The sequence below is a fragment of the Carassius auratus genome, chromosome 7, assembly GCF_003368295.1.
Source record: "Carassius auratus strain Wakin chromosome 7, ASM336829v1, whole genome shotgun sequence".
Lineage (NCBI taxonomy): Eukaryota > Metazoa > Chordata > Actinopteri > Cypriniformes > Cyprinidae > Carassius > Carassius auratus.
In genome coordinates this window covers 3,382,515-3,394,559 of record NC_039249.1, presented here as the reverse complement: position 1 = coordinate 3,394,559, position 12,045 = coordinate 3,382,515, and the positions used below count along the sequence as shown (strand labels likewise).

At 34.8% G+C, this 12,045-nt stretch overlaps 1 protein-coding gene across 10 annotated transcripts in view; it reads left to right on the top strand.

Moving 5' to 3' along the window:
- Positions 1 to 12,045, top strand: part of LOC113105544 (neuron navigator 2-like) — a 171,919-nt gene that overhangs the window by 110,605 nt on the left and 49,269 nt on the right. For 8 of the 10 annotated variants that reach the window (XM_026266664.1, XM_026266658.1, XM_026266655.1 and 5 more), the window contains 4 exons: positions 8,248 to 8,320; positions 9,117 to 9,327; positions 9,620 to 9,673; positions 11,731 to 11,864. In XM_026266664.1, the coding sequence (XP_026122449.1) occupies positions 8,248 to 8,320; positions 9,117 to 9,327; positions 9,620 to 9,673; positions 11,731 to 11,864 (472 nt within the window). The remainder of the gene's footprint in view (positions 1 to 8,247; positions 8,321 to 9,116; positions 9,328 to 9,619; positions 9,674 to 11,730; positions 11,865 to 12,045) is intronic. The other 2 variants (XM_026266663.1, XM_026266657.1) reach the window with 1 other exon arrangement.

Genomic DNA, 12,045 nt, shown 5'->3' with positions numbered 1-12,045 from the left:
CCAGAGTATGTTGGGTTTGGAGGCTGGTGTGTTGCATTCTTTGGCCAACTAGCTTTAGTAGAAAGAAAATGCTGCTGTAGTTGATAAGAATGGGAATCCTGAGGAATTTGAAGATTCTGTTTGATTCCATTTAATGATTCACATTCCTTGACAGTTCAATTTTGTGTTATTCTAGTACTTTTTAGAAAGAAATGTGGAGTTTATGAACACATATCTGTTTTTATAAATGGAAATTATTTGGGATAACAAAGCTAAATTTCAGAAATCATTTTTATATGCTGATTTGATTCTCAAAAATGATCTTTGCATTATCAAATTTAATATTTTTTAACCCATGATAGAATTTATTTATTTATTTAGTATAAATTGTATTAAAAGTAATCATTTATATCCCAAACAAGCGAACAAATATACATAATATTTTTATAAAAGGAGTGTTAACAGATTTTGTAATGAGTTTTTTCATGCTTTTTATATGTGGCATCCCATAACTATATATTAAATAACAGTACTAAAAAAACAAAAATATTGTAACAAATTTAATACATTTATTAATTTATATTTTATAAAAAATAATGCCACTGATGACAACGGCATAATGTCTTTAATCACATAATAAAGTTGTGACTTGTAGTGTAATCAGATCAATTCAGTAAGCACTCTGATTCAACTGTTTTGATTCACAATATCAATTCATAAGAGTCATTCATTCAGGAATTGGGCTTCATTGGTCTCACTGCAAGTTTTGGATTCACTGAAATGAACTGACTCACAAGAGTCATTCATTTAGCACTTAGACTCTGTGAATGGAACTGAATAGCCAGAATAAAAAAGAGTGCATTAATAAAACCAAATATTGTGGAGATCATTAAATCCTGATGCTTAAAAAAAAAGTGTAACCTTTCAGATGAAGGACCTGTTCTCGTTTCCCAGCCCAACCTTTGCTTGGAGCAGCTTCACAAAGAAAGTTTTGCTGGTCTTCTCAGATGTGAGTGGTGCAGTATATTAGGGGATGGGGGTAAGTTGAGTGGCAGGGGTCTGATTGTCCAACCGCAGGAGCTGATCTCTTTTACCCCTCTCTCTCATCGCTATCTCTCACTGACTTCCTCTTTCGCTGGCTCCATCAATTAGCTCGTCCCCTTAGCAGAAAATTGCACCGTAATTTACTACTTTTAGACACACACTGTCTTTGTGTTCCCATGTTCTTTCTCTTTTTATTTTCTTTGCAGACAGCTTTCTCTCGTTCTGTAGCTGCGTGAATGCTCGGGTCTTTTGAATTCGTTCTTCTTCTAAAACTCAGCCGGTGGTGACTGTACGACTTTGTGCATAAATCCATGTGTAATTGTACATCACAGCAGGCGTTCTGTATTTATGCTGTCTTCCTGTGTGTGAGTCACTCTAAAGCTGTTTAAATTCCAGCGTGTGTATTTGTTTGTGTGCGTGTGTGTCTTTAGCTACGAAGCAAAGCACTGCTGAAAGCAGGTGCAAGCAAAGCCATTATGCAAATATCACCATTGTGTGTTTTTATCAAGTGCGGGAATTGCACATCGCTCTGTGAATGGCTCTCTAGCAACAGCTTATGCTGGACATACACACGCTTGTGTTGATTAGCATAAAGATCCATTGGGCAGAGTAATATCACAGCGAGCGCTAATTGATGACAGGATACTTAACCTCAGCATTCAGATGGTTAAATATGTAAACACATTAAGATAATGAATGGAGGGGTTTTGACTCATATTGTAAAACCGAGGAGTAGAATTTGAATACGTTTGTCACTTTAACTTTGGAGGACCATAATATTGATGCAGCTAAGCATAGGCTAACATTTATGGGACAGTTTTGATTTGATTGGGAGTAAAATGCGGTACACAGCCTATTTGCATCATATTTTCAGAAGAAACACGGAATTAAAAGATCAAAATAAAAATAAGGAATTATCATTACATAAGAGGCTTGATAAAGCTGAGCAGAAAAGAAAGTGGTTGAGCAGTTCATTACAGTTTGATTAAAAACTTTGACTAAAATTAATATACACTTGAGTCATGCAGGAAGATATATATGTTTTAATTATTGTTTTTGAAAAAGGTCTCTTATTCTCACCCAGGCTGCATTTATTTCCTAAAAATATGGCCATTTTTTCTATATTAAAATTTTCTGAAATGTAGTTTATAGTGTTTTCAAAGCAGAATTTTCAGCATCATAACTCCAGTCTTCAGGATTCTAATTTAGTGTTTTTTAAAAAAACATTTAAAAAAAACATATCTTGAAACCATTGTGCTGCTTTTTTGGTACTTTTTTTCAGTATTATTAAAAAAATAGTGCTATTATTAATTTTTTTTATTTATTTTTTTTATAATTGTTTTGCTCAAACCAATATATTTTTGGAGTTTTAACAAAATATAGACAAAAAAAAAAACCTATCAATATCAACTGCTTAAACCTTTCCTAAATAAATGTGGAGTGTTACTCTATTGAAACAATATATGTGTTACCTCTGGATATTGTGTGTTCATGTGATAGCTATTTCAGCAGTCTGGGCCAGCGTCAGATTCTCTCATTCACCTTTGGGACTGTTTTTACACCTGCTCGTTCCGTATGATCCCTTTTAGATCATCTCCTCCTCCCCTTTAACCCAGCAGCAGTGCAGACAAAGCAAAGCACAAGATTGCAGCATTTATGTCATTGGCTGTTGACACAGGGCTGCTAAAGCACACAGGAAATCTCAGTGTCGTAACACAAACACGCTTGCTTCAGCTGAGTCATTCTCTGGTCACATGTCTGTGGGACGTTAGCCAAGCAGTTAACATCACTTAGAGCAGCTTTAAGTCATTTGCTCTATCACAAAAGATCATAAATCGAATCATTGCAGAGATCATATTGACAGGATGTTTACCTGTCTTGTTTTTCACCTATAGTTAGTTAATATTTTCTTTTCGTGGTTTTCCAGAAAGCCAATAGTTACGTTCCTGAATACTCTTGTCTTTTGTTTTGTTAGTTTAGGGGAATGATTGGCATGTTAATCTGATTTGGTTGGCTGTCAATCATCATGGGAGGGTTTTTGTGTGATGTGTGCTCAGGATAGGGAAGGAATCAAAACCTGGTCCACGTTCTTCTGTAGAGGCATCCGTCAGTGCCTGTGTTTTCCTCCTCTTCTTTAAACGCTCGTTGTTCTTAAATTTCTTTTTTCCTTTTTTTGTAATTTGAATGAGGGCTGGAGTAGATAAGTGCTGTCACGTTGGGATGAGATTCATTGTTTTTGTTGAGTAACTGGGTGGGTGCACAATAATGTTATATTATAAATATTATAAATGCAGCCTAGGTGAGCAAGAGAATTTTCAAAAAGAGTAAAAAAAAATGACCCACCCCCACAAACATTTGAACACCATTCTATGCATGAACAAGAGAGATTTATTTCATATGACACTATGATAAAATGTATTTCTGCACAGGAAACATATTAAAGTTGTTTTATTTTTCGGTCATATCATGAAACAATCACGTTACGCATTCCATCAGTTGGTTTGACCTAGAAAAAACACATTTCAAGTGCATTAAAGTAAAAAAAAAAAAAAAAAGCTGAGATATAATCATTTAAATGTAGGGTGACATGTTCATTTTTTTATTTTTTATTTTATTGCATATAACTCAAAATGTGCTTCTGGGTCATAGCGACTCTAATGATGTTTTTGAATGTTCTTGCTTTTTTTTTTTGTTTCACAGTGCAAGAGTTCATTGTATGAAGACATACAGTAACATTCAGAGCCCAAAACTACGCTTTTGAGAAAGAAGTGCATTTATTGATGCAGTGTTAATTTTGACACAAAATTTTAATTTAGTTTTAGTCTTAGTCTTTTGACTATAATTCTTCTTAGTTTTAGTCAAGTTTTAGTCATCTGATTTGTTTTAATTTTAGTCTTATTTTAGTCGACTAAAATTGCTTGGTATTTTAGTCGACTAAAATCAATAACAGATTTACTAGACAATTTTACAGCTGGTATAGGAAACAAACTTAACCAAAATATATAAAACACAAATTCAACTTTATTTCAACACAACTGTGTCTTTATTTCGATTCAAAAGCTTTTATGCAGCAACAAACACTGTCATGATAATGTAAACAATAACTAGCTGCCAATTGACCATCAATAAAAGAAAAATAAAGTTAGGTCCAGGACCTTAAAGCTTACAGCTGAGCTGAACAAGGAGTGCATACATTTCAAGTAAATATTTAATAAGTTGGGTGGATAAAAAAAGTAACAAGATTTTATAAGGTTTTCATTTGTCTAGCAATATTGTATGTTTTAAATACTACAATATTGCTAGATTAGTATGTATAATGATAGGATGTGAACATTCACATTTCACATGACTAATATAGAAATATTTGTGATATTGTCAACAAGTACAACATTATAAAATATACTAAACATTAGTATTAATCAAATGTATGTATCATAATATTACGTATTAGTATTGTGCTCTCATCTAACTTGAAGAAGGGGCTATTTTACAGTACTTTTCAGTTCGTAATATTTAATGCTACAACATCTAAGCACTACAGTCTTCCAATTTTGCTTAGCTCAATAAACAAAAGAACATCGTTGTGAAATTACATTTGAGAAAATGTCCGGGTGGCTCGTCTGTAAATGTCTTTTCAAATTGGTTGTGTTCTTGCCACGAATGAGCGCTCCGCGTGCTTTACACTTTGTTTTGTTTTGTTCGTCGTCAAACGTGAAGTGAGCTGTGGACATTTTGTCGCTCTTTTAGACATCACCTCTTCGAATGCCGATTTCCCGGGAGCTCATTTAAAAACTGAAAACCTTCGCTTCACGTCTCAATAAGTCAGGCTCGGATTGGTTCTCTTCTCACATGCAGTCTGTTCCGTTTTGCCGGTTCTTTTGGTGATTCCTCGCATCTCTCCCGTCTGCTGATTTGATTTTCGTCACAGTCTATTTTCGTCTCGTCCTTTATTCGTTGATGATAATGTCAATCAATTTAGTCATAGTTTTAGTCTCCATCAGTGCCATCTTTTTTAGTTTTCGTTTAGTTTTCGTCCGGAAAAATGTATTCGTGACGAAAATAATGACGAAAATATTTAGTCAACGAAATTAACACTGTATTGATGCTAGGTTTGGCACAAATTTTGGACATTATACTGTACATTGAATACAAGAGGCTAAAGTTTATTGAACAGAATCATTTTAATCTGATCTTTAGACTTTGAGTAGCGCAAATCTAAATTAAATAGAAAATGATCATAGAATAACTTAATTGTGTTATTAATTATTAATATTGTTCTTAAGGTAAAAACATGCTTACATGAATAAGTTTACCTCGGATGAAAAAAGACCCTGTTCTGCAGTAATTCTCTTGATATGCATGTGTCTCTTTTTTCATACAGCGTTTCATGTCAGTTCATAAACTGCTTTTTTGTCACATGACCTACACGTCAATCATCACCTTAAATACATGCATTCTCTGTCTCTATCCTCAACTCTAACCCACTGTTAGGAGGAGTTTATTAGAGAACCAGTGGTGACAAAAATATAATGACAGAGAGGGAAAAAACAACCAGAGGCGGTATGTGTGAGGAGTTACATATGTATCCGGTATATGTTCACATGTGTGCATATAAGCACGTTTATGTGCTTGAGACAGACAATAGTTGTGTGTGTGTGTGAAGTTGTTTGTTTAGCAGGCTGTCCCTGTCTTAAACACGATTGTAGTCGCTGAGGAGCAGACACACTCTTACAGTCTCTCCCAGGTAACAAGCAGCGAGCTGAGATACAAATGAAGCGCTCTTGTTTCAGGAACGGGCCTCTTGTTGCTTTAAGGGCTTCTTTCATTCAATTTGACATAGGATGCACATGGAAGAGGCAGTAAAAACTGAAAATGCTTTGATATTGTTATTTCTGATAGAAATGTGTTGTGACTAACATACAACCACGTATTGTCTGTAAATGGAAAGTAAATATGATTTTTACTTAAGTAAATTCAACATGTTGTTTAACTTCTTTGTGCCTTATTGCCTTCACTATTATTCAATAGAAAGAATACTTACATGTTGATAAAGTTTTTAGCATATACATTTTGCTTGAACAAGTGTTCAAGTTGTTAATATATTTGGAAAAAGCTTTAACATTGAGCTCATATCTGCATTTTGTCATTATTATTGTGTTTTAGTGATAGACTCATATATTTTCGATAATATCTGGTCATTTTGAGGTTTTTTTTTCTGTTTGCTTCCTTTATCCAAAACATGTGCCAACGTTGATTGCTTGTTAGAGTATTGTAAGATTAGTTTAGCAATATGCAAATCAAATTTTTCCATATTTTTAAATAAATTAAAAAATATATATTGTTCAATAGTGTGTAAAATGAAGTGTTGATTTCATTGAATACAGTTTCGTGTATGTATTTACAATTGTAGTATTTTAATTTTATTTAAAAACATTTCAAACATTATCCTATTTTATCATTTATTTATTTATTTATTTATGTAAAATAAACCACGCATTTTATTAGCCAGTCTAGATTGGCATTGGTCTTTGAAAAACACAAATTGGTCAACTGCTAGTGTTTTTCAGGAACACATTTCTGTGGCTGTGCTTGTTTGGTTTTGGTTAAGTGCTTTTTTTATTGTTTGCTTTTTTTCCAGTAGCTTCTGATTTCTATTGACCCAGTGAGTTTTTAATGCAGCTATTATGAGAGTGTCATTCAGGGTGCTGTTTGCTCTCATGCATGACCTGCAGCCCAACAATCAGAGAAGACAATGTTGTTATGTTTCAGCTAAATTGCCCCACACCCCATTTCTTAATGCATTCATATTGACTTCATATAATTTGATGCCTTGTGATTCAATTCACCGAGAGAAAGAGGATATAGATTAATTTCAGCCCCTCTCTCTGAGATATCGTTTTATTTAGAAAGGTTATTTTTAGTCCTGGACGTCAGGGATGTGGTTCCTTCAAAGGGTCAGACTCAGAGGAATCTAGAGCAGATTCTTTCCTCATATGTCTAGATCTCCCTTGACCCTGAAGGCCAGCAACTGCTGCCTGCCAGCAACTGGGACACAGTCAGTGAGGCTGAAATGTGTTGCTCTGTCTGACATAACTCACACTTGTGCTGACTAACTCCTGGAAGATGACCAGCTCTTCAGTGCAGAACATGGGCAATACATCAAAGCAGTGCTCTGTTAATTATACAGTGGCCTCCAAAAATATTGGGACAACTGAGCCACGGTTAAAAATGCATGAATTTCTTTGCATAATAAGTGACTTTTTGGGAGGAGTTTTTGTAGAATTATCTTCTTTTTATCTTTCCTTTTTTTTTTTTTTGCAGTGACTTAATGAATGAAATTCCACCAATGTTTCAAAATGAGAAAATGTTGAAAAACCTTTAATAGCGATCAATGTATATCAAAACAAACTACTTTATTTGTGAAATGTTTGAAAAGTGTATTCACTTGTGCTTTCTTTCGTTAACATTAATAATACTTTTTTATGTTCTGTTATTTAATGCAATGATATTCATACATTTTTAAGTGTACTGTTATTATTTATTTATAGGCTGGTGTATTCGTAAAAGTTGGTAATCAATAGGTAATACAGTTATGGCATGGTTTTGAGAAACTACATATATCAATCTTATTTAAGAATATTTATAATGCAATTTTTGTCATTTTTTATAGACTAGGCAAGAATGTATTAATGCAAGTATATGGTACATATTGTCTCTGTAAATAGAACGGGAGGCAATGATTATGGATAACCTCGACCCTAGAGTAAGGTAAATATCATTGAGATACTCCTAGTAGAATCCACTTGACCTTTAAGTATAGCCTATTACATCACTGTCCTCTCAGCCAATCAGAAATGCTTATGCTCTGAATTGAGTGCCACTAGGATTCGGCCGGGTCAGCGTCAGGTCCTCGACGGCGTCTCCTAGCAGCGGGGCTAATGTGACGCCCTCAACGATTGGCAGCAAAGGCTTTGCATACTGCTTTGACTGAGCAGCCAATCTATGCTCTCTGATAACACTCCAGCTCCTAGAGTGAGTCACGTATTCAGCCTCAGAGCAGATGTGAAGAAAACTCAATCTAGACACAGCATCTGTTCTGAACTTAACCCGGCCTGTTTGTTTTTAGGTGATAATGACTCCTTTCTGTGTTTACATGTGTGTGGGTTGTCATGATTTTTATTTTATTTTAATGAATTTAATAAATCTCTCTGAATTTCTCTCTAGATCGAGAACATTGATGCCTGTCTGAGCTTCCTGGCAGCCAAAGGTGTGAACATACAGGGACTTTCAGCTGAAGGTAAAAACACTGTTTCTTTAAATACTAATTTACTGAGATTTTATTACAGTTTTGATCTAGTTTTTCACACTTTAAATGATTAAGCCAGGGTTATTTTAACCGGGGTTATCTTGTTACAAGTTTCACACTGTTCATTCTTCACCCTTGTTTAATAGTTTCATCATTTGGGTAGTCCGGTTTCAAGATTTTACATCTCTAAACCATTTGTCAATATTAATGTTTCTGGGTTATTTGCATATTTATGAGGTTAAATCACTGACAAGTATAGCACACAATGTGTGTGCTTTTGTGAATGCCTCTTTATCATTTAATGTGTCTTCCTTTACTGTTTTTGTTGTCGTTGTGATTTTTACATTTCCCTCGTATGGTGAAAATAAACAGAGTACAGAAAAGTTTCTTTGACTGTACAACGCACATTAATTCTTAATAAAGCATGAGTAGTTTAGTATATTATTGGCTTTAGTTTGTTGCAGAAAAACTTTCAAACACCTCATTCCATCTTTGTCGTAAATTTGTTTATACAGGGCTTTATATGATACAGATTGTTTCAAAGCAGCTTCTTATTAATAAACAGGTAAATAATTAAAGCAGCTCAACAGAAGATGATTGTGTCATTATTCAGCTCAATTTAGTTCAGTTCAGTAACTCACCATTGTAAAGTTGATCAATTATGAAATGAGTTCAGTTGAACTCTAAGCAGCTCTATTACTAATTGCTACTAATTACTCTGAGAGAAAAGTGTCTGTCAAGTTCCATACTAAACACCAATGTGTTGTTGAACATCTCTTGCTCATAGAGATCCGGAATGGAAACCTGAAAGCCATCTTGGGGCTCTTCTTTAGCCTGTCTCGATACAAGCAGCAGCAGCAGACGACGAACAGACAGACGCACACACAACACACACATCCACACACTCCTTTAAGCCAGCAGAGCAGCGCCCCGGCCCAGCTGACCTCCACCTCGCATGGGACGCACACACACAAAACACAGCCAGAGATGCAGTCCAGGTAACATCTATCTATCTATCTATCTATCTATCTATCTATCTATCTATCTATCTATCTATCTATCTATCTATCTATCTATCTATCTATCTATCTATCTATCTATCTATCTATCTATCTATCTAGCGTTATGTTGTATGGATTGTTTGTGGATCTGTCTAAATGTGTTTTCATTCTCTTAGCGTTGTGATTGTGTGATGTTGTGTTAGTCCTCACTCTCTGTGTTTGTCGGTCTCTCTCTCTCTCTCTCTCTCTCTCTCTTTCTTCACTTGTTTCTCTTCTTCTTCCGATTTAGGGATGGCTCTCAGAGTAAACTCAAGTTTTCCATTGGTCAGAAAAAGTCTTCTAGGTAGCGCTCTCACTCTCATCCTGTGCTCTCGTGTAGTTCCTCTGCTGTCCACCTGCTCGTCATCACCCTCCTCTTCCTCACTCACTCTCTGCATGTGGTTTTGTGGTCTAATTCTACTCGTGTGTACAAGATTGTTCTGTGAAACTCAAATATTTGACTGTATATATATATATATATATATATATATATATATATAATTCATACATTAATGATACCTTTTATTTTCATAAATAACTGTTAGGCTATAACTTAAAAGTATATTGCATTAAAACACATAGCCAGCACCATATTTCAGGTGTCATTTTGTCAATAGTACATTACACTATTTAATGCATGTACAGGTCATTTTTGTGCATTTGAATGCATATATTAAAGTATTTTTATGGGTATTCTAAAGCAAAGTATTTTTAAGTATTTAACTGTGGTTACAGTTAGTAAATAAAGTATATAACAGAATGCAATTGATAAATGATTATGAATTATGAAAATGTTATGCATGTATATATTTAATAGATATCTATGTAATAGATTTATTGTTGGATAGAGACATCTATTAAATAGATGGATAAACTAGATTTATTCTAAATATTAAGAAGAAAACAATGGTTGGCTTGGTGAACTTCTTCTTGAATCTATCCGGCCAGACAGAATATGTGTACTCTGTCAGGTGATGTTACATGTCACAATAACATGTCCCAGTGGAAGTGTCTGCTCAGTGAGCTGTGATAACTTTAAAATAACTGCTCTGTGTGATGCCCTGCTTGAGCAAATTAATTATTAATTGTGGTGTGTGACAGAAAGGTTGAGGTTGTAATTCTGGGTTCAGTGAATGATGTGTTCGTGCCTTCAGTCACTAAGTGCTGTGTAAATGCATTTGTAATGCACATGTGTAATGCAATTCAGATAACTATACTAAAATACTTTGAAACACCTTATTTAAAATTCCCAGTTTAAATATCAGCCCAATCTTTAATATTCCACCATTCGTTTGTTAGCAACATGTGACACAGTGTTGCCATCTAATGGTGGATGGTTATAATTGCAGATAAGCCTTCCACAGATTTGAGATGCATTTTTAGACAAGCAGGAAATGAAAGCAAGAGGAAAATATTACTATTTTCCATACTTATGAGAAAATGTCAAGGCAACACAATAGAGAGCAATGTGATTAGCAGCATAGGTCACGACAGATATTCCTGTATTTTACATGACATTGACGTGACATTTACCTAGACTTGATGGTTAGCTGAGATTAGTCTGTTTGTGTGTCAATCATGAGGCCTTAAAGGACTGCATGAGAAATGTCACATTAGAATCACAAATCTTCATCATAGAGGCGTTTACTGGGGTTTTATTGATGTTTCTTTTTTTAAGTCAATATGTGTCTCTATTTTAATATGTTAGATTTTAAGATTGGTTTAGACTCCTGTAATTTATAGTATGTGTATATACGAAATATTTTACTTCTATTATATTCTTTCCCTGGTCAGCATCTGCATAAACCTGTGGTGTTAATCTAAATATCTAAACCTTAAACAAGACACACAATGCTTAAAAAAAAAAAAAAAAAAAAAAAAAAAAACATTTTAAAATGCACCAGTTTCGCAGAAATAAAAACATTGTTAAGGGTTATTTATTGTTGCAATCCTCAGAAGCACAGTGTACTATTTGCTAGCTAAGTTATGCTGGAGGGATTCACTACTGATGCACTGAACAGATCCTCCGTCACTGCGAAAATGAAAAAATGCACCAAAGCAATTTAAAGAGTTTTTGCTGCTGGGGAGAGGAGATGTTTTTTTTTGTTTGTTTGTTTTTGAGCTTCATGAACCGGAATTGAACTGAATAAGACTGGTCCTAAAGCAAGAGACTCTGAGGAAGGCACAAACATTTAGTTTATATATATATATATTTAGTTTATATATATAGTGCATTGCTAATGCATTAGCAATCCCATCACAATGCAAACACCAACAACACTGAGCACAAGTTCTGCACTGACAAGGATCTTCAGAAAATGTGTGAATATTGTTAATATTTTTGCTCTCTGGCTGTCACAGATTGCCTGGCCCCACCTCGAGGATGTCCACTGCGGGCAGTGAGAGTTCTCCTCGAGGGTCCATCAGTTCAGCAGGGAACCGCCGCAGTCAGGTGTTCAGCGATAAAGCCAAACCTGCAGCAGCTCAGGCCAAAGGTAAAGCCAACATCACCGTCTTTAAAGTGAAGGGAGCTTTGGTCAGGATTTCATTAAAGAGCTTTTGTGTGGCAGCTGGCGTGTGAATGTAAAACAGATTTGAACAAGCTTGTCTTTACAGAGTCCTTCCAGTGTATATATTATCTGTGATTGTATCATGCCTAGGCAAATTAATCTGTTT